The sequence below is a fragment of the Zea mays genome, chromosome 5 (assembly GCF_902167145.1).
Source record: "Zea mays cultivar B73 chromosome 5, Zm-B73-REFERENCE-NAM-5.0, whole genome shotgun sequence".
NCBI classification, from domain to species: domain Eukaryota; kingdom Viridiplantae; phylum Streptophyta; class Magnoliopsida; order Poales; family Poaceae; genus Zea; species Zea mays.
Genome location: NC_050100.1, coordinates 64,553,640 through 64,576,824, shown reverse-complemented (window position 1 = coordinate 64,576,824; position 23,185 = coordinate 64,553,640). Strand labels below are relative to the sequence as shown.

Genomic DNA, 23,185 nt, shown 5'->3' with positions numbered 1-23,185 from the left:
TGTTGGAGTGCTTGCAACATATTTTGTACTTGCATCTTCTTTTGCTAGTTAAGAGTGTAACCAGACAGCTCATCCATTTTCTTCCATTTGCACCCAAACTTTCATTGACTTATTGTTGTCAAGCGCATAATGCGATCATGTTTTCCTTGGGGTGCCATGAAACTGTAATGACAATATTAGTGTGGCCATCCAGTTTCTGTACAATTCTTGACTGCAGGTCCCAGTTCAAGTTAGTTTGCCAAATTTCTATGTCTTGTGCAGCCAGCATCTTAGTGCTCTTTGCACAAAAGAGTATTATTAAGGGTTTAGTCTTCGTGCTTTCTACATAGAAGGGGCTACTTGAAATCACCATAAATTTTTCATTGCTTTCATTCTCTCTTTTGGTATTTCAGTTTGGTTATGGTTTAACTCTTCTTTTGCTATTTGTGTCGACCATTTATGTCATAATAACTTCACTCAATACTCTGTACATAACTGACTGGTCATGATATCATATTTCAATAAAGTATTTATGACAATCTAAGACACACAAATGGTCTGTGGAAAACCTTTGGATGGCAAGCTTGTATTGTATGCCTTCCAAATATTATAGTAGTACCATTTTTTATTTTTGTTTGGATACCTCTTCTAACAGAGATCTTGGTAATTTGAACTTATCTGGTCATCTGGTGCCTGAGCTTGGAAAATTGGAGCATCTTTAGTATTTGTAAGTTCTTACCCAAATGATTTATATCATGGTAGTTGTTCACAATAGGATGTCATACTTTACATTCACTGTTTCTTTTTTAACTGCATTGGGCAATAGGACACATAATTCTGATCATATATCAATGACATTATGCCCCTTGAAAAGGTTTATGAATCCATTTGTAGTGCAGTTTGCAAACACCAATTACTTGACTAGGATCGAACTATTTTTGTCCCACTTGATCAGTTTGTAGTCTTGGATTGCCTTATTTGTTATGTGAAGGATAAAGTTAGAATATTTCTCAATGGTAGGAATGGGATAGATGGACTTACTGGTTGGGTGTCTCTTGTATGAATCAGGTTATGATCACCATAAGCAGGTTTTCTCCACACAGATGGGTTTGAGCGACCAGGACATTGTTGCACTTTTTGGTGGTCACACCCTAGTTGGTGGAATCGGGCGTGTATTTTTGTTTGTTTGGCAACTTGAAAGCTGGTGCTTATGCACAGTTGTCTCTTATTATAGGGAAGATGCCACAAGGACAGGTCTGGGTTTGAGGGAGCTTGGACGTCCAACCCTTTGATCTTTGACAACTCTTCAAGTATGTGATTTGTTTTCCCTTGATACTGTGCTTTGTTGGTTAAACCGAGTAAGTTGAGTACACACTAACTGATAAGGAGCTTCTGAGTGGAGAGAAGGAAGGCCTTTTGCAGCTACTGTCGGTGTTTTGGGTCCGACCGCACACCCGGGGTTGCCCCTCAAGGTGTTTTTAGAAGTAGGACGGTGTCGACGACTGTAGCAAAATGGTTCGTGCCAATTGCACGAGGGACAGTGGACAAGGTTTACAGGTTCGGGCCGCTTAGAGACACGTAGCACCCTACGTCCTGGTGAGTATGCTGAGTAAATGAGGTTACAAGAGAGCTCTCTGAATTGAGAATGCAGAGAGTTGAAGTGGGTGTCTAAGTAATAGGGTCGATCGTTCTGAAGGGGTGCCCCCTAGGCCTTATATACTCGACCGTGGGGCAATACACGTGGATATGATAACAATGTGTAGCTAAAAGATAGTGAACTGTTTGAGTTTATCTCCCTGTAGTTCTGCCGACTTATCCTCGCATGGCTCCGTTGCATGGGGGCTCCAGCGCGGGAAAGTCGGATCTCTGTTGTGGTCGCTCGCTCGACGTTGCGGGCCGTCCGGGTTTGCACTAATCTGGCCCCATGTCGATCTGCTTTGCTGGTTGTTCCTCCCCAGGCCCACGAAAGAATGACCTTACGATTTATTGGGCCCTTGGGCCTTTCGCGAGGTCTTTTACTCTTTTAGTGGACCCGGGGGATATCTGTCCCCCACAGCTACCAAGTGACAAAGCCCTCCTCTCTTATCCATCCTTCTGCCCACTTATTAACAAATATGTAGCGGTATATATATCTTTGATCCTTGTCATTTGTTCGGGGTCGGTTTATATTAACCTAGGTGGCTGTAATAAATATTTGTCGGCCTTGTGTTTTGTTGTCTTCTTTTCTCTTGAATGGTTCATTTGAAGATGGGGTGAACTCAGCTGAATATGTAGTCTGTATGTTTTCATGGTTCATTTTTCTTTTTTATTTATCTATCATATCTATCAGAGAAGCTTTGTCATATGAAGCAGAGTCTGGCAGGTTGGTGGGGCATTGCAGTGCAGTTGCGGCGACACTCTGATTAACTATACCAACGGATTGATCCTTGCATTTCCTCGGGGTAACTTAGCGGGCAAGGGACCTCGAAATGCAATGGTTGTCAACAAAGAAATTGTGACAGATTGGAGTCGATGATACATATGTCGTCACTTTCATGTAATCGTTATACACTAACATTCTGTCGAATAAAGATTAGAGTCGATAATAATTTGCCGTCACAACGCATGGGCACTATACTAGTATTACTTAAGACAGGGAATACTCGACCTATACTTGACTTAATGTACACGCTAGCATAACATGGGAAATATTAACTCGAGTGTAACAGCTACAAGTATTCATCAGTCAAGATCTAATTAAATCTGCTTAGCCAAACAAAGCAATATCCAAGCGACAAACATAACAATTGTTGTTTTTGGACAGCAATACAACACGTACTTGTTTTAGTCATAACTAGAGATTTAAACACCCAAAATAAATGAACTAAGACTTTTTGGAAAGCTAATAAAATTGTCTATAAAATCTTTATAAACATCTATGGCTGGTTCAATACCTAACAAAGGCAAACAATACAAAGAAGGTGCAGCTGTCCAGATTTGGACAGATTCAGACCAACTACTTCAAACAGCTATAACTGAAGATTCAGACCACCAAAAATTGTAATACATAACTTTATGGAAATCTTATGAAATGTACTACAACTTTCTTATAATTACTAAGAGCTGATTCTAGGTTTAATTTGGTCGAACAATGCAATCTTTAAAATCTGGGCAGAACTCGGACAGATTCTGATATTGCACTTGTGAAAATCATAACTCCTAAACTATCAGACTTATGGCTGTCAAATTTTAACACAAGCAAGATAATAAAGTTATATACAACTTTTCTATATGAAACTTCTACAGAAAATATAATTTAGTTCATCGAACAGACAGCACGGCGAAAACTGTACTTGCAGCCCAAAACAGCAACCATTAATTTTTAGCTCCTATTTAGCTTCAAAGATGACCATGTTCTTGACACTTACAATACCCAACACTTTATACTTAATTAGAGTTAACACCACCAATTAAGACCAACAAGTCGACTTATCAACGCTACTCGCTTCCAAACAACTTTGGGCAGCAATAACACTCGTACGGAGCCTCTAACCGATTAACATAACATTTAACCACTCACCACGTATAGCATGTGATGGTTGTTAAAGCGAAGCATTGATTTATCATACCACAAAATTAAGATAATAGCACAAACAGAGACTACCAACTATCCCATTTGATATACTAAACTTATTTCCATTCATACACATACATTTTCACACACATATTCACGCCATCGACCGAATCAAAAATAGGGCAAAGCACAAAATTAAACAATCTGTCGGAATCGGCTCGAACCGCGCATGCATGTCCATCGCTCTAGGCTTTTCACCTAAACACATGGTGCACGTGGTGTGGCATCGATAGCTAGCTGCGATTAAACACATACACAATGGTTCAAACATTTTATCGAGCACAAAGAATGTGATAGCAGCAAGGGCGGTGGGTTTTCACCGGTATTTGACGCCGTCACGACTGGGGCTGCGTAGATCGGGTTGGCGCTGCTGCGAAATTCCTCGAGCGGGTGGCATGCGTGCTACGGATATGGAGTATGTGGCTCCTTTTCCTGTACTTGGAGGTGCACAATATGGTTAATGTTCATACCTTGCTACATACTTATGAAGGAGTTTGTTTAATGTTGTCTTAATCTATGTTAATCTGATAGTACTATTATTTTGAGTTTGATATCTCTTTTGATTACTGTTGCTTTTGCTAAAAAGGAAATCTGGAGTAATGAAGCTTGGTACTGCTCGTGTCATGTATATGGAATTTTCAATTGGTAGGGGTTGCTGCTAAGTGTTGTTTAATTCTCTTGTGTTTAACCAGATCAAACTGCTTAAGATTTATGGCAGCATTTTTAGTTTCATTTTCTCTCTGTTGTCACCTTGAAAGTTAAAATTTGTAATGAGCATTCAAAGGTTCCCACCTCATGAACTGGTAGTACCTTGAAAGTTAAAATTGATAATAATTAGATATGCATGGTAGAAGTATACATGATGCTCAAAAGGAGAACATAAATAGATTGATCAAAATTGTCATACGCAAGTAGGATAAAGACATTTGTGTGGTGACCAAAAAACAACCATGTTTCATGATGCCAGATAAATGTAGCAAAAAATAGTGTAGCACTATGAATATGCGTCAAGCTTTGTTGTTGTTCAGTTACAAATGAAGCTTTATTGTTGTCCAGGTACACAGGCAGTTCTGTTCTTGCAAATGAAGCTTTGTTGTTGTCCAGTTACACAAGTTGTTATGTTGCTGAAAATAAAGCTTTGTTACTGTCCATTTAGAAATTATCAGTTTGTTAGACATTCTTAGTTTGGTAGAAATTCTATGTTTTTGTTAGAAATTCTATATCCTTTGAACCTGCTACATGTTTTATTCAGAATGGTAAACAATCATTTATTTGCCAAGTCTATCAATGGTGATACAAGTGTGAATGAGCTGCAGGCTGCTACTGCAGAAAGTCTTGTCATGTTGAGGTACAGGAACAACACAATGTTGTGGCCCAATTAGTTTAGTGTGGCCCAAATGGTTGTTCAAAAAAATTTGGGGATTAGTTCTTTTAGCAGCCTATTGTACGTGTAGTTTTGTTTTATGGAAAAACAATTTACAACAGCCCTTATCACATGTTTTGAGGAACATTTTTAGTAGCCTCATGGAGTTGCCCTTAGCTTATCTGATTGTTTGGCGGGACATCGAGAGAAAAGCAATGTACCTGTTTTGCACGTGACAACACACGAAACTTAAGTGCGGTTAAGACTTAGGAGTACAGATAGGCAGGGTCCTCGTAGTTTGAACATGCATGCATGCAAATGCGCGCGGTGATCTAGCCTGCATCTGCTGCCCTTCACTGTGAATAAGTTGACTTTTCTTGGAGTTCCCACTAGGAAATTCAGCAGCCACGGCAGCTGACTACTACTGGTCGGAACATATCTTGTGCACATATGTGTTTGTTGCACATGTGGTGCATATAAACTAATAAAGTTCAGATTTTTTTGAAAAAAAATTATATATATTCTTTCCACCCACTCTAATTATATACAAAATTTCATATTCAAATTTGGTATACTTTAACTGTAATAAAAAGAGAACATTTTAGTCGATTTTCTAATTTAAACTTGTTAGAAAGTTTGTATTTTTATTACTCTTTATGTGATACGGATTTGAACCTAAAGTTTTGTATATAATTAGAGTAGAGTGGAATGAATATGTATGACTTTTTAAAAAAATGTGAATTTCGTTAGCTCATATAAACTATATGTACTCCAAACATTTATGTGCACCAGATACATTTTCGATGTACATGTCATACATTGTATATATATATACTAGGTGAGTGCCCGTGCGTTGCTACGGAAGTAAAAAATTTGTATGAAACATATAAATGGAACGACAAATATCACTATAATATGTAAAATCCATGTGGTAAACATTATCAATACCAGACATTATTTCTAAAGAGTCAATTTAGAATTTTGTAATGACAGACAAATGTGTCGACAACCATACACTAAACTAATCCTTTTTAGCGATATCGATAGGTCATTGTTGTATGTTTGCAGGGATGACATATCGGCACGAATTGTCCTCATAACTTAACGGATCAATCATAAAGTTCCTTCGAAGAATCTTTGCATCCTACACACAAAGACAGCAGAGAACAAAACATCAAATTTGTAGTATGTAACCGGAATGTATGTTTGAACATGAAACGAACGTACTACACTCACCCTAATAAATTCCATTTGTCTGTCATTCCCCCACATGGTCATATCTTGTAGAACGAGGTAGCTGATATTCAGCCTATAGAAGAATGTTTGGCCAACTATGTTATATACAATGATTATCATAGAAAAAATTTAAACTACTGAGAAGGTGGTACGAAAAAAATACCCTCTTAAGTCAATTGATATACCATTTCAAATTGTATGTTTCCACTTAAAAATATCCTCTTCCCATCCAGAACGTTTCTTGTTGTAGGCAATCTTATATTTCTTTGAGGCCATGATAATCGCTTCTGCGAACCTCTTGTATGGCATGTGCTTATACCAATCTTGGGTTGGTGTAAAGTCGATAAAAGTCACGTGCTTTTTAACATGATCTATTACGAAAAGAGTGTAACATCCGTTGAATTTCCATGGCATAAGAACCTGCAAAATATCAGTCATTAGAAATGCATAGTCACCTTTATAAATACATTCGAAATGAACATACATAACTAACCTGTGAATTTTGGCAAGAACACACACACATGTGCGTGTATACGTGATGAATATATGCGTCGGCCAAGTCAGAGTTCTGGTGAATTCCTTAACGAATCAGGGAGTACATCGCGAGTAACAGCATCTATTTTTCCCCTCAATTCCCACTCTCTAGCCCAGGGCAAATAATCCGCAAAGCGAAACAAAAAAACTTGTATCATGCTGAACCATTTCTTCTAAGTTCTTAAGTAAGGCGAGCGAATCCTGTATTAGAGGTCATCAGGCCCGTTTTTTAGCTGCCAGACGACATTACACGAAAACTGTGCACCCAAAAATGTTCGAGGAGAATGTACCATCAGCTAAAAAATGGTGCAGTTAGTTGACACGGGTGTCATGTATTCTTCTCAACTCAAATGCTGCTGCTCGCTCGACCACATGTTTATAACGAAATCGTGAAACGCACGCACAAGCTCAATTACAGATCTAGATGTTCAGCGGAATAAAAATGGTGTCTCTCATAGTCAAGGGAATAAAAATCACAAGAAACATAAAATAGATCACAAATTCAACACAATTACCTGAGAAGCTGTTGTGATAGGTGACAAATTCTGGAGGCGCGAAAAGAGGGAGAGCAGATAGAAACCGGGTGGTGTGGCTACATTTATAGCCGGTGAGGACAGATAGCTGATTTCCACCTTCCATCAATGGTGAAAGTTGGAAAGGAAAGAGATCCACACATTCAAGGAAATGGAGCAGAGAAAAATATAGGAAGGGATCCACCTCGGCTAAAATTACTGAGGTAAATATGGCATTCGCACTACAGACATAAAGGCAGGCAATAACGTGTGGAGGGAAACTCGTCTACACAGTCGTGATTGGTGGCTTTCTTTCCAACCTGGCCGCTCGGATCTACAAATGTAGCCACATTTACGGGAAGTATTCTGATGTTTTTAGCTGACACCATGGAAGTGATTCTGGCCGAAATAGGGATGGCAATGGGTCGGGTTCGGATCGGGTATGGTAAATATCCGCCTGCGACAATACCCGCGGGTATTACTCATACCCGCCCGCGACTATACCCGCGGGTAGGATTTTGTACCCGTGCCCGTACCCATCGGGTATCGGGCGGGTATCGGATACCCGCGGGTATAATTACACTCCACTGTTGGGCATGAACTTAGACTGTTCAACATCACTAATCTATCCAGTAAACGTGTTGATATCGCACTAATGTATCCAGTAAACGTGTTGATATCGGATACCCGCGGGTAGGATTTCAGCCAATGTTTGTTCGCTTGTAAACAAAAACAAAAACAACACTAATCGGGTTTTAGCCAATGTTTGGGCAGCAAAAAAACAAAAACAGCAAGGATCAATCTTGGACATGAAACCGGTCCGTCCAACTCGCTCGCTCGCTCATTCTGCAGGCTGCTCAGCGCCGCCAGGGACGCTACCCTGCTGATGCTGGTCGTCGTGGGGCCGTGCCGCTTCCCGCTCGACGGCGCGGACGCTGGCCACCAGCACCAGCAGCCCGGCGAGGTGAAGACCCGGCTCCTCGCCGTGGAGTACGGCCAGCTCCTGGACGAGCACGAGCAGCAGTCCGGCGACCACGGCGGGTTGCTAATTTGCTATCGCTAGTGGCGGCTGGTGGTGGCCGGCTGAGAGGCTGAGAGAGACGATGAGAGTGAGACCGTGACTGTGAGAGACTAGGGTTCCTGGGTGAATAAAGATGGACCATTGGGCCGGTTTTTGGTGGGCTAAAAATACATGTACTTTTAATTTCGGATATCCGCTAGGACCCGCAGGTGAAAGATAAAACTCGTACCCGACCCGATTTTATCACGGGTCGGGTATAGGTGAGACCCGCGGGTTAAATTTCATACCCAAACCCGAATCCGATGGGTCGGATATCCGTGGATACCCGAACCCGCGGGTAAAATTGCCATCCCTAGGCCGAAAGTAGAATGAAACAAAACTAGAGTATTCTACCCCCGCTTGAGATGTTGGATCCTTTTTTCACTCTACTTTTGGCCAGCTCTTGCTCTGTCAAGTTGGACACCCCGTACACGAAGAAAAACGAGTAGTACTCCAAAAGGCCGCTTTTGATGTTAATGGCATATGCTGACTTTGAGTTGAATACATCCTTGCCCCCTATGCACACACATGTTTTAATCCCTCCATGGTGTACGTGTACCCACACGCACGTAGGGAAAAGGAACATTCTAAACTGGTGATGCTAAAAAACTGGTGATACACTACAACCAACAAGGTATGTATGCATTCTCCAAAGAATTATCATGAATGGGAACATTTTAGAAAGATGACTATAAAAAACAAGTGGATCTTTCAATCTCACATTGCAAGAAGAGCATCGTTGGGTGACACAGCAAAAGCTGAAATTGCCTCACGAGTTATTTTCTTTGATCCAGTTCTCATCCATTAGGTAGTATTCCAAGACACTATTTTCCATAATCGCCTAAAATCAATATTGTTCAGGCATTGTCAGACCTTAAGCTTGTTGCCTAATGCAATTTGTAACTTGGTCAACTTAAACCTTAATGTCACCTTGCATCACAGTTATAAATAAGACATGACTATTGTCAGCCTTGTTAGAGAATATGCAGAATCCAAATATTTCCCCTGGAAATGTACAGAACAAAACTCTATTGAAACAAGGCACAAAATCATTAAACTAATGTATTCCGTTCAAGAAAAAAACACATTGTTTCTCTTGGCAGACTGGCTACAACTTCATATGACTGCAAATCCCACACTCTACATGGGCCACTGCTCCTATTCACAGCAAGAAACTTCTCGTCGGAACTGAGAAGATGGATCAAAGCAGAGGAACCCATCAGTATCTCACAACCAATAATCAAGTGGAAAAAGAGTTCAATGGCCATTTGTTACCTGATAGTAAGATCCTTAATCGATGTTTTAGTATCGATTTCTGCGAGAACAGACCCCATGGTAGGCTAGTTGAAAACTCTTAAATGCCCATCCTACAAAGGAATATAAAGAAACAAACATGTTAATAACCATAAGATTTCAGTGCCATAACAGAAGTTCCAAGAGAAAGAAGAAAATTGCATATGAACCATCAACCATGAAAAACCTCAAAGCATAAATGCAAGACCATACCGAAAAGTTATTTACTTACATGGAGGCAAACCAGATTTGCCATGTTATAATGTAAAAGAAAGATTAAATATCAGTGTTCAAAGACTGTTCTGCCAGTACGAAACGACTATTAAGAAGTCAATAGATAAAACCTATTGAAACCCATAAATGTATCTTTGCTTTCAACAGTAAATTAAGGTGATGATGCAAACATGTACAGAACAAGGACGTATCATAAAACAAGGACGTGTCGTAAAAACGCATCTCAAGAACTACTTAATGTTATTTGGTATCTCCAATTCTCCGTAGTCCATACGTTAAAGATAAGTAAAAACAATTACATTCAAAACTGCACTGGCTGTACTTTCTATGCAAAGATATTTGTACCATGTTAACCATGAAACAAGAATCCCTTTGCCTAACATAACAATATACACCCACCTCTTCAGACACCACAACTCATTATCAGAATAGTCGTACTACTGTAGCAAATGGTCATTAAGTTGCCAAAACAGGCTGACTGTTTGGTTACATTGGTCAGTACTAAAAAAATGTTGCTTATGATAATTGTAGTCTGTAGTAAACATTTTTTCCTGCATGATGCCATGAAGGATATTACTTTTGGTACACTTGGAAACTACTAAGCTAACATATCTTCCTCAGGCAATTTTTCTGTTTATATGTCAAACCCAGAAGAAAAATAAAGTTAAAAATTAGAAACTTAGAATACATTCTAATTAGGTGCTCGAAGTGCCTATAGTTTTCCCTTCAGAAAAAGTCAAATAGGAAATGAAATAAAATGAAGCTACATAATCCATCCATTCCAAATTATAAGACATTTTGGTTTTCCTAGACACAACTTTTGCTAGGCTCTTAGATATACACTATGTCTAGATACATAGTAAATCAATGTATAATGTCTTATTTTGGAATGGAGAGAGTACTAAACCTACTAACAACAGTTATAAAAAAGTAAAATGCAAAGGGAAAAGTACACAATATTAACTTACTTCACCACCAATATCAAGTATTGAACCATCTCCGCTGAAGGATACGGCCAACTACAAACCAACATCTTTCAGCTCTGCTAAAGCATCCTGGTCCGGCTCCAAAGCCAACCTCTGTGGTCCCTCTCATTCCTGTGATTCCCATCGATACAACCTACATGAGTGTTTTCCTATAGACGGCGGATGATTTTTCAGGAGACCTGGCATGCAAGAGAGCCATACGCAAGAACGGGTCGGGACTGCGGCAGGTTATTAGATATATGAAGCAGCAGTGCTTTCTGCCACCCGTACCAATGTTGCCGAAACATCCCTTCTCTTGTACACCTAAGGTACACGATGAAAACTTCCAAAAATCGGGTAACACCAGAAAGTGGAATTTACTAAAAAAGATCAATGGCAAGGCATCACACATATAATTGATAAAAGCGAATAGTGTCGCAACTGGAGGCAACCACCTCGATTCTGCAGCTTGATGAGAAGGAAAGCACATGCATGACATATATGAACACTTGTAATAATCTATAGAGGGCCTAAAGTTGAGTAACCTTAGGAACTGTCGGGGGACCTTACGACGTAGGCAATAGGAACTTCACCAGCTTCAGCATCGGGTAACCTTAGGAACAAGCACATATTCCTATAAGGTACATCAAAAAACATATTTCTGAAACGCACACACAGAAGTAGCTATCAACACCAATGATTAGGTGAATAAACTTACGGGATAACAACAGCATCCAAAATTTCTGGATGAGACAGAAGTAGCCCTTCAAGCTCCGCGGGTGCAATCTGCCGAAGAAAAATATGAATTTCGATTAAAGAAAAAAACACATGATATAAGATTCAAAAGGTAAAATAACATATGTGAAGGATAATCCATTTTATGATAGTTAGATCGAATAGTAAGCAAAGAATATAAAGTTAGCCAAAGCACCACCTAAGGCTAAAATACAGCTCGTGTGCTAAAAAATTATGTGTACCTTGTTATCTATGGATGGAGAATTTGGTGCGAACCATGTGTCCTGCAGCTCACTCTGGCACCCTGCCTTTGGTTTGCTTTCAAACTATCTTAGAGATGTCAGCATTCCACTTCTCAGTCCTGCCCAAAAAAATCAAAATCAAAATTTGAACCATACCATGAAAACAGTAGCTTCAGTTTAGAACATCGCAGATGATTGTTCAGTACAATATGAATCTGAACCATCTGCTTAACAGAGAGTTAACCTTGGAGGGTTGCGATCTGTGTTGCGCTGCATCCACCAGGATTCGACTTGCAGCGGCTCCAATGGCCTCCAGGATCAAACGAAGGCGGCGCCAGAATGTGGTGGAACTGTCAGAAAATTGCCAAACCAGAATTATTACTTGCCACCAGGTCTAGGTGCCAAAAACTATACTGATCGATCGCAATCCACATTTTACCTGATATACATCATAAGCTGAATTCAAGATGAAAAATGGGGTTCGGATGTTTGCAAGCGCGAACTGTGGAAAGAAACACTGCGTAGACATGGATCATCAGAACTGGTGGACATATTGAGCTATTAACTAAGTGATGGAACAAGACTGTTTTATCAAGTAAAAGAAAACATAATTCAATGCCAAACCACCAGGATTGTGCTAGACTGCACTTGCGTTGCCTGCTCTACCCATGGCCCAAAACCATGATAACCAAGTTAGAGGCCTAGTAGCTACACCTCATGTGTCCTAGCATTGTTAATAAATCAATACTTGTATCATATATGCAGCAAACATAACACAATTTGGAAGTCACTATCCCAGGAAACATGACAAATTTGGTAATAATGAACTAACGTCACCATTTGCGCATGAGAGCTGGACTTAAGTATAGTCTCTTAGATTAGTTAAGTACTTAAATATACACATAGACCACAACAGAAAATACCTACTTCAACCAGCATTCTTGATGTTTGTGTTCGTATTTGTCTAGCGAGTAGCATCCATACTCAGACGGACAGTAAACCCAAATATTACACTTTAAGGCTCCTGGTCTGCCCTCTTAGCATGATATATACAGGCTTGACAGCAATCCGCGGCACTTTCTTTGTGATGTGTTAAGCCCCATCTAACAGTAGTGCCACCATAATCAGTATGCAGTTCAGTATTGCATTCAGGGGGCAAAGGTGGACCTGGTATTATCTCTTCATCTGCAATATTAGCATCGATCAAGAACCATTATTCAATTGTCTCTTGGAGTAATTTAAAATTACTGCACAATTTGGTCACCATTAATGACCCATAAGACCTAATCAACAATGCTGGCAACATAAGAAGCGTAAACGAAATAACCTTCTAGTTCATTCTCAGGTTTGTCATCATGTTTGATATGATATATAGTGGGAGGTATCCAAAGACCATTGTCCTCCAATAGCATTTGCTAGTTAAACTCCAAGGCTCGCTTTAACATCCCTAAATATCGAACCAGATGGCATTATAATTGTTAACAAAATAAAAAGGTATAAATATGTCATCATAGCAACTTCAAGTAAGCTCCCGTACTTGAATCTTCACTGGAGAGGCCAAAATTTGATAAATTCCTAAAAGATGTACTTCTCATGTCCTTGAGCTTCCCAACACGCCATGCTTCTATAGCTTCTGGCATATATTAGAAAAACGAAGGGAAAATATTTTATTTTAGGTTAGTAAAAATCTCATTACAGTTCACGCTTATTCCAAAATACGCCTTACAAAGAAGTAAGCGCAAACAAACTCATATGTTATCCCCGGGTACTGACATACAAACTTGTTCCGTGGTATTAGAACCTTCCCCCAAATCATGCAGTCTCTGCAGAATCTCAAGCGAAACTTTCTGGTTCAGCTCCAGCGGCAGCCCTTTTCGTGTCTTCTCTTCCCTCGTGAATGCCTTCCGCAGCTTCTTCACCTTCTCGCGCCAGAGGCCAAAACCCAATGTCTCAAAAGCTTCAGATCACCGCTTCAATGGAACACCTGAACAAATTGAATTCCAAACACAAGAGCTCTGTAGGACAGCTATTACCGCTTCAATGAGCTCGACGGGCTCAGCTGCGCCGCGAATCCGGATCGACTCCTCCACCCACCTCATCTGCTCCCTGGAATACTTCAGCTCCCCGCCTAAAGCCACATGCACAAACTTAATCGATGGATTAATTTGTTCAGAACAATCACATGGACTAACGGTGAGCTGACGAGAGAGAGAGAGAGAGAGAGAGAGAGAAAGAGAGTACGTTTGGGTGCAAATGCGAAGGAGTCGGGAGCGTAGAGCGTGCGGGCCACGAGCAGCGCGGCGACGAGGTTGGCCATGCAGAGGGCGACGGCGGTGCGCCGGCAGGTGAACCACCTCGCTGCGGAGGTCGCGTGGCCACCGAGCCGCAAGGCCCTCACCATGGCGTCACAGGTGGAGCTGGCGGGGGTGGGATCACTGTGACGCCTCGCGTGGCATCTCGGCTGCCGGGGAAGGGGGCACGGTGAATGCTGTCACCGCCAGGTATGGAATGGGGCACGTCGCGGATCTCGCCTTCCATGAAGGTGTCGCGCCTCTTCCAAAGTCGAGGGCGAGGGCAGGGGGCGTGGTGAATGCTGGGGGGCTGGTTTGGTGGGGGCAGGTCGGGGGCGAGCTTGGTGGGGGCGGGGTTGGTGGGGGCGCGGAGGTGGCGGGTTTCCCGGTGGCGACTCGCGCGGCATCACTGTGACGGCTGGCGGGGCGCGTGGAGCGCGGAGCTGGCGGGGAAGGAAGGGCGCCGTTGGTGGGGCACTCGACAACATTTGGGGGAGGAAGGGCGCCATTGGTGGGGGTCGCGCGTGGCATGTCAGCAGCCGGGGAAGGAAGATGCGCGTGGGAGAGATAGACGGGGGCATGGTGATACGTGGTGGACACCCTCACTCTGTCCTTAAGATGTAGTGTGTGTATATATATATATATATATATATATATATATATATATATATATATATATATATATATATATATATATATATATATATATATATATATATATATATATATATATATATATACGAAACAGATAATTGCAGCCATGGATCTCCAATTGTTGTGGTGGGCAACTGGCCACGCATCATCAATGGTGACCTAACAAATCGAATTAATTTTGTGCCGTGTGGATATAATGTAGTGGGGTAGGGTATGTAGACTTTTGAATTGAAATAACGAGACTGATCAGAATCTGAGATAGACAGAACAGTATCGATCATGCATATTAATATTATCATATAAAAAAGGGCATCCAGTAGGCACGGTCACGGCCACGAGGCAAACGTGCATGGCGACTAGCTAGTTAGTTCAATTAGAGCGACACTGGAACGGTTTTCTAAGTATAAGAAACAACTAAAAAATTATATAGTATAATTATAAGTATCTCAAGGCCTAAATCATAAATATATATAGTTAAGAAACAATCCGTATAAAGAACTAGGTAGAGACAGGTCTTCGCGAAAACCTTGTCTCTTGTATTTATTTTCAATTAACCCCTATAAACTACTCAAGAGATCCCTATTAAATGGTATTGTACATGTGAGTGTCTTAAGTTGTGCCTTCGAGTGTGTCTAAAAAGATAAATTAAAAAAAATCAAGACATATATTGATGAAAATATTATGTTTTCGCTCTATGCTCGAGACATGAGACTAATTGATTGGTCAATTTAATTTATTTAATACTGGTTTTAGACACCCTCACTAAATTATATTATATTTTAACTGTGTCTTATAATTAGAATAGGGTGCAGCAGTGTCTACATGCCTTACTGTTGTGAGCCCTATCATATCAACAAGCACCGCCAGCCAGAGATAAACATACATATATGTCATTTCCGTGGTGGGCTACAGCCTACAGACCTACAGCAAGCGCTGGCCATGGCAGAGCATTTTGTGCTGTGCCCCGTGATGGCAGTACTATTACTATCCATGGACGTCCTCGGCGCCGCCGCCGGCGTCTTCAAGCCGCCGCCGGCGATGTACGTGTTCGGCGACTCGACGCTGGACGTCGGAAACAACAACTACCTGCCGGGAGCGGGCGTCCCCAGGGCCAACAGGCCCTACTACGGCGTCGACTTCCCCGGCGGCCTTCCCACCGGAAGGTTCAGCAACGGCTACAACACCGCCGATTTCATTGGTAGGCCTCGCCGTCGTCGTCGTATAGGCTCGTAGCTCAACAGAATACCTAGAGTAGTATATATGCATAACAATGTATAGTAAGTACGTTGCATACTTGCATTGCAGCAAAGTGCATAGGGTTCGTGAGCAGCCCTCCGCCGTACCTGTCGCTGCTGGGAGCAGCAAGCTGCGGCGGCGGCCTTCTGGTTCCGACGGCTCTCACTATCGGCGTCAGCTATGCTTCCGGAGGAGCTGGCATCCTCGACTCCACGGTATAAGTACTGTTCGTTACGTCTGCTCCGACGTGTGCGTACTAGCATCCATATATAGCAAACTTTGACAAGGAAGCGTGCGTGCGTGCGTGATGCAGAACGCCGGCAACACGATCCCGCTATCGAAGCAGGTGCAGTACTTCAACGCCACGAGGTCGGAGATGATCGCCGCGGCGGGCTCCTCCGACGCGGTGGACGCCCTGATCAACCGGTCCTTCGTCCTCATCCTCGTCGGCGGCAACGACCTGTCCGCATTCGCGAACGCGGAGCGGGCGCGGAACAGGTCCGGCGCCGACCTGGAGAGCCACGACGCGGCCGCCTTCTACGGCGGCCTCGTCTCCAACTACTCGGCCGCCATCAGGGGCCTGCACGCGCTGGGCGTGCGGAGGCTGGCCGTCGTCAACGTGGGGCTCGCAGGGTGCCTGCCCGTGGCGCGGGTGCTGGACGCCACGGGCGCGTGCGCCGAGGACCGGAACCGGCTCGCCGCCGGCTTCAACGCCGCGCTGCGCTCCCTGCTCGCCGGCCTCGCGTCCCCCTCCTCTAGGTCCGGGCTGCCCGGCCTCTCCTACTCCCTGGCCGACTCGCTCGGCCTCATGGCGGACACCTTCGCCCACCCGCTGGCGTCGGGGTTCACGGACGTCGCCAACGCGTGCTGCGGCGGCGGCCGGCTCGGCGCCGAGGCGCCCTGCGCACCGAACGCGACGCTCTGCGCCGACCGCGGCCTTTACTACTTCTGGGACAGCGTGCACCCTTCTGAGCGGGCCGCAGCGCTCAGAGCCCAGGCTTTCTGCGATGGGCCAGCTCAATACACTACGCCCATCAACTTCAAGCAGTTGGTCCACATGGCATGATCGGTTTTAGCCCATTTGCTTATTCAGACCCAGCGAAACAATTATACAAAGATGATATTATGTCAAAAGTGAACCATGGTACATCCCTTGTTACATGGACAATTGACCGGAAAAATAAAGAAATAATATTGAACAAGCTTTCATGTGTAGCTCTTTCTTACTCCGCTCTAGTATATGGCGACAATTCTTATACTTGAAACATTGAGTTGGGTTACTCTAGAAATCTGAGCTTTATTTGGCAGATTACCAGTGTAACACCTCAAAATCGTAATTTGGGCATTTAGTGAAATTCATCAAATGGTTGGAACCAAAAATTTCTTTTAATAAAAGTATTCTTAACTTTAAAAGTCACCTCACCCAAAATGAATATATTTTCTAATAAAAACAAAAGAAGGCTTATATAAACTAAATCATCCCTAGTTGAAGTGGATATATTCTCAAAAGAATCATGTTAAACTATTCCCTGATATATATGGTTTACCTTAGAAATTATATTTCCTTTAAAATGAGATAATATGTGTGCATGGCATATTTTGAGCATTTGCATAATTAAAGGGAATGAGATAATTAATATTGTTGCACTTCATGTTGGTGTTTAGTTGTGTAGTTAGTTTGAATTTAAAACTGGAAACCAATTTTGAAACTAAGATTTGAAAACATAATTGAAAGTAAAATAGAAAGCAAAATGAAAAAAAATAAAAGAAAAAGAAAAGGAAGTGTTACCTATCGCTTGGCCAAATCCCCGACCCAGTAGTTCTCCTTCACCACGTGACCCACCTTCCTTATTGCACAACCCAGCCGCGTGCACGCTTTGCAGACCAACCTCGACGCCGACATGTAGGCCCCGCACGTGAGCTCGTGATCGCACGCGGACTCATCCCCTGTATCGTTGACAGGTGACCCGAGAGTCAGACTTAGAGATGGCAATGGGTAGCCGAAACCCGTGTATCCGGCGGGTTTTACCTGATTTTTGGGCAGGTATGGTATGACTTCTTTACCCGCGGGTACGTTAATGGGCATAATTGTGTATCCATTGGGTAGACGTGTACGAATATAGGTCTATACTACCATAGTCGCGTACCTGTGGGTAATTTATACCCGCCTCAGTCATATACATACTGACATAAATAAGTACATATAAATATATATTAGCTAAAAATAAGATCAATGTACATGTTTTTACATGAATGATGATTATGTTTCCGTCTACATATAAAAGATCATCATTTGTGAAAATCGCCCTTTGTGCTTCTGACGTTCTCTTTTCAAGTGTTGCAACAATGTTCATCCAAGTGCTTTTGAGATGGAGTCAGCATTTATAAGAATCTTGGTTCTTTCAATCAAGTTGAATTTCAAAACCTTATATTCAAAATATGAGAGCAGAGATATTGTTATAACCAGAACGTTATAGTGATAACCTTATTGCAAGTGGGAGATAGCGGATTGCTAAGACTCAATGACGGTAGTTGGTGTCATTGTTTTGGGAAGGAGCACTTGTAGTTATGCCTCGGGGTTTATGTTTTGATTGAACTTCACTAACAAATATAGTGCCTTTGATACACAAATATGATCTTTCATATTTGCGTAGAATATAGTGCCTTTGATTGAGCCTCACTATAATACCCCATGGATGATCGGATGATGTTAGAATTTGTGTAGTGGTATTTAGATGGACATACTTGACATTTGGATGGATGAATGCACTAGATATATATTTGGATTGATGGAATAGATGGTATTAGAACTTGAATTATAATCTATCATTTGTGTAATGTGTTATTTTAATAGATATTTAATTTTCGTGGGCATGAATGACCTTATGGATGAGTTTGGCCGGCCACATTGATATGGCCCCGAGAGAAATATGTATCCGGTCATAGATATGAGTGACCCAACAAAGTTATTTTTTGTCGTGAGTATGAGTATGGGATAGCAATACCTGACAGAGATTTACCTATTGTCATCTCTAACAAGGCGACAAAGTCGCGGATGAAATCTCGTTGGATACCGGTCGTAGGCTAATTTGCTGATGTTGGCTTCAGATATATGTGAAAATGTTTATAGAGGTGAGTCTTATACGTCTATATCTAAAAATGGACCATTTCAAACTCAGTAAAATCTATCTTGACAGACACTCATTCCCTTGTTATTTCATAAACAAAACGATCATCTCTAAAAACTGTTAGGCCTAGTTTCAGTACTCTTGGGTTAAAGTGGCTTGGAGGGATTAAAGAGTGCTTAAATCTATAATAGATCAAAAACTCTCATAATACATACCAAACTATTCAATCCCTCATATTACTAGAGTATCTAAACTAGCTAGAACTTAGATGTTTTGTTAAACCAACATATTTTGTGATCATCTTTTTTTGATAATAATAAAACGAAATGCTTGTTAAAACAATTTCGTACAGCAGCGTGCTGGGATACTAGCTCATGCATGTAGATATGCACAGTGCTGCCATTTGTGCGGGCACGTACTGCACGGGGACGGGTTGACGGCCGATCGCGAGACGAGTGTATTTCTATAGGTACGGCGACATGCCCTTCATCCATACATTAATAGTCAGTGATGGTCTTCATAAATCAGGAGCCAGAGCAAGATTTAGAATATATAGACCTTTATTTTATAATATATTCTTTTTTATCGTGTTTTAGTTTAAAAATAAACTAGCGAGCGATAAATATTCGAATACGGAGGTAGTATATGATATATGTTGCTCAAACATATATAAAATATTAATCTCAAGTAAAAAACTATATACTATATGGTCTTGTTAAAATTTATTCTAACATGTCTCGATGTGAATTCGTTGATGATAGCACCAATATCAATTTTATCCAACAATTTCTTCTTGATACATAAAGTAAACAAACTATTTAATCTTTCTTGTGGCATATTTTTCAGCAACTTCAACTTAATTTGAAAACCTCCTTTCAGTGAGCAACAGGCACAAACACAATCACTGGTCGCACGTTGCAAACTCGTTTGAAGTGATTTGCTAATGTGTGGTGCCACGCAACAGCCGCTAGGCAATAAGAGACGAGACATGTGAATCGCGGTGTGCGCTATGTATAGTATAGATGACCAATAAGCACGAGGCCCGCGAGCCCGGCACGAAGCTCGCTGTTTGAGCCCAATCCGAGTCCGACACGGCCCGGTACTATGCGAGCCTGGGTCGGCCCGGTACGAATAAGCGATCCGGGTTCGGATAGGAAACTAAGCACGGTGGGCTAGCCTGGCACGACCCGTTTAACTCTAAGCCCGTTAAGCCCACTTTTTGCACTAAACCGTGCTTACCGGCCCGACCCGTTTAGGCCCGCTACGGGCCGGGCTCGGACAAGGAAACGAGCTCGTGGGCTTAGATGGCTCGGTCCGATTTTCTAAACGTGCCTGACAGGCCGGGCCCAAAACGAGCCGGGCTTTACCGGGCCTGAGCTGGGCGGCCCGTTTGGCCATCTCTAGCTCTATGTGGGTACGGTCTAGCGCTCTGAACCGGCTATTTGCCGTAAGGACTGCATGGAAATTGAAACTAAATACTGAATACACATAGTAATATGTTGCTGACCTAACTTACTAAAGGTGGAGCCCCATAGGATCGGAGGACGGGACGGCCGCACCGCTCGCCCCTCTTGAGGACCAGCCCTGGCTAGATATTCATATTTGGTAATGAAATGATCAAAAAGGATTCAAAGTCATGGAATCATGGCGTCTGCTCTGTCAAGGGCAAATATAAAGGGGTATAGGCTCTAGCCCCCCTTCCACGAGACTCTATTGGAGAAAGAGGTGGAAGGTAAAGGAGAAGTGAGGGAAACAAGAGGAAAAAAAATAAGCTCCTACTTTATTGAAGAAAGAGGTAAATGATAAAGGAGAAGGAAAGAGAAAAATGAAGTGCGAAAAATGAGGCCTCCTATCAACTTGTGCTGTTTTCGCCGCTGATCACTAAAAGAATCAGCCACTTTAGTTCATTTCCGGATCATGGTGGCGCTTATATATATTAACCCAATGCATGCACCCCATGTGGTCTTGACTATGCTTTATTTCAAAGATCCAAACGCGCGCCCTATATTCTTTATTCTTTTTGCTGATCGTGGTGCATTGTTCGTCGTAGACTCGTAGTGCGTCTTTATCTTCAAGATTGTACTACGTGATATGATGGGCGCAATATTGACAAAAATGTATATATGTGCGCTGAAACCAATGAGCTACACCCTGCACTGTGCATGCCACACCATATGCATGCATGTGATGATGAACCAATCGGAAAACGAGACAGCAGCCATGCACATGCACATGCACATGCACGCTAACGGCCGACTGCTGGTTCTTTATGCATATGGTTTCCAAGAAATGCATTCTGCGACCTCGATGGTTAGCTAGACGACGACGACTCTGGATTTTCCGCAGCATTCCTATAGACTATATAGTGCACCATAGCGCGATTTTCAACTGTTAGGTATGGTGCAATTAATATAATATCAACGAGACCGGCGTGTATATATATCGTCATAAACTATATATGGCCCACGAAGATATATGTCATGGACACTTAGTTTTTTTTAGTATTTTTTATTTTAAAACATTTTAAGTACTTTTGTTTCATTACTTTATTATAACTTTTTTCACTCCATTCAACATTACTATATCTCCATGGACATAGATTTTATACAGTTATCATGGAGCGATTCTTTAAGTAACATTTTTTTGTCGCTTTTATATTCAGTTCAATGTTTCACTCCTATCTGGTGGCAGCACAATTTTCTATGGACGCCAAATCAAGTTGTCGTTTGTTTGTTTTTTTTCCTTGGTGAGCTATGCTCTTCGATAAATCTATTATTATTCAAGTTTCTTGCGAATAATTTATATAGTTCGTTGTTTTGGCCTTCTAATAAATTTAAACGTGGACGTCTCCCTTTTCAACTTGTGCATTATTGTGACCTATGGACGTTTTTTACTGGTTTCAAGTATTATATTAGGTGTGTGCCCGTACGTTGCAACGGGAGTATGCTGAGATGAGCATCGACACATATCTAATCGGATCTTATAGGGTCTACACTAATGCAACATACTCGCTACTATTAAGGCATTGGCATTGTTGTACCAACCACCTATTATGCCAATCCTAAAACTCCAAAGTTAGAAAGTAGGTTTGATATTCTCATTATCTTTGCACATTATGGTTTCCGATCAGCATAACATAAACATGAGTAAATACCTATTATTGATAAAGTCATGCCATTTTCAGCACCAAAACAATTAGGAGCCCCAAACAATATGTTGTACCAATACTGTGGGAGTTCCCCGTACAAGTCGTCCCATGTTAAACCAATGTGCCTTTTATGAACAAATAGATGAAAAGGCTGCTCTTTTATTTATCATAAAGACAGCTCGTAGAGGAACAAAGCATATGAACTACCGAATCTGAGCAAGACTACTGCAAATAAAGCTGAAATTTATCTCACCTTGATTCCACAGCCTGCTACAGATTGGGGGCGCATGCACGAATGGCATGAGCTTCTATTGCTCCTACAACAAGTCCTCGTATCAGAATACATTTTTTACTCCATTCTTCAATATCAGTAGTGGCTCCCCTGTACGTAAAAGCTCCAGCCATAGCAGAAGACATAGTAGAAGCTCTAGTCATAGCAGTGGAACTGAAATGTATATTTATAATAAATTAATTTAAGGACAAAAATATAAATTTGTTGATTGTAAAATTCATCAAATGTGAGCCATTTAAATTAGCATGTAACTCATAGTTGTATTTTCTAGGGCAAACGGAACCATAGTTACAAGTGCAAGCCATTCTCTAGGGCAACATGAAAATGACTTATCTGACAGACACAAAAGTTTCAAGAAAACATAGTACAAGAGTAACATTTTGGTTTCAGACTTTCAGTGAGAACAAGATAGTTTCAGTTAGAAGCTTGTAGCACCATAAATACAAATTAGCATTTAAAAACGGCCTACATGCTTTAACTAACTTGTGAAATTATGGAGATCCAGTCGGCTAACAAATTTTGAAGGTTTACAAAAATATACTATGCTAGTTAAAAGTTGTGGATTCATACTGTGACTGTTCGATACCCAACTTTGCCATGGAAGAGAGCTGTCCACCCAGGGATCTCGTCTGTCAGACTCCTAGTCATCCATAGCTAAAGTGGCACAAGA

At 41.7% G+C, this 23,185-nt stretch overlaps 1 protein-coding gene and 2 pseudogenes across 1 annotated transcript; 1 reads left to right on the top strand and 2 right to left on the bottom strand.

Moving 5' to 3' along the window:
* Positions 1–8,296: 8,296 nt before the first annotated feature.
* On the bottom strand, positions 8,297–12,295 carry LOC103628241 (pectin acetylesterase 9-like; annotated as a pseudogene).
* Positions 12,296–12,689: 394 nt separating this feature from the next.
* On the bottom strand, positions 12,690–14,167 carry LOC103626465 (uncharacterized; annotated as a pseudogene).
* A 1,373-nt stretch (positions 14,168–15,540) lies between these two features.
* On the top strand, positions 15,541–17,212 carry LOC103626464 (GDSL esterase/lipase At5g55050). The gene is made up of 3 exons (XM_008646872.4): positions 15,541–15,909; positions 16,017–16,162; positions 16,261–17,212. The coding sequence occupies exons 1-3, from the start codon at positions 15,651–15,653 to the stop codon at positions 17,011–17,013; spliced, it is 1,158 nt and encodes a 385-aa protein (XP_008645094.2). The 5' UTR covers positions 15,541–15,650; the 3' UTR covers positions 17,014–17,212.
* Positions 17,213–23,185: the final 5,973 nt, after the last annotated feature.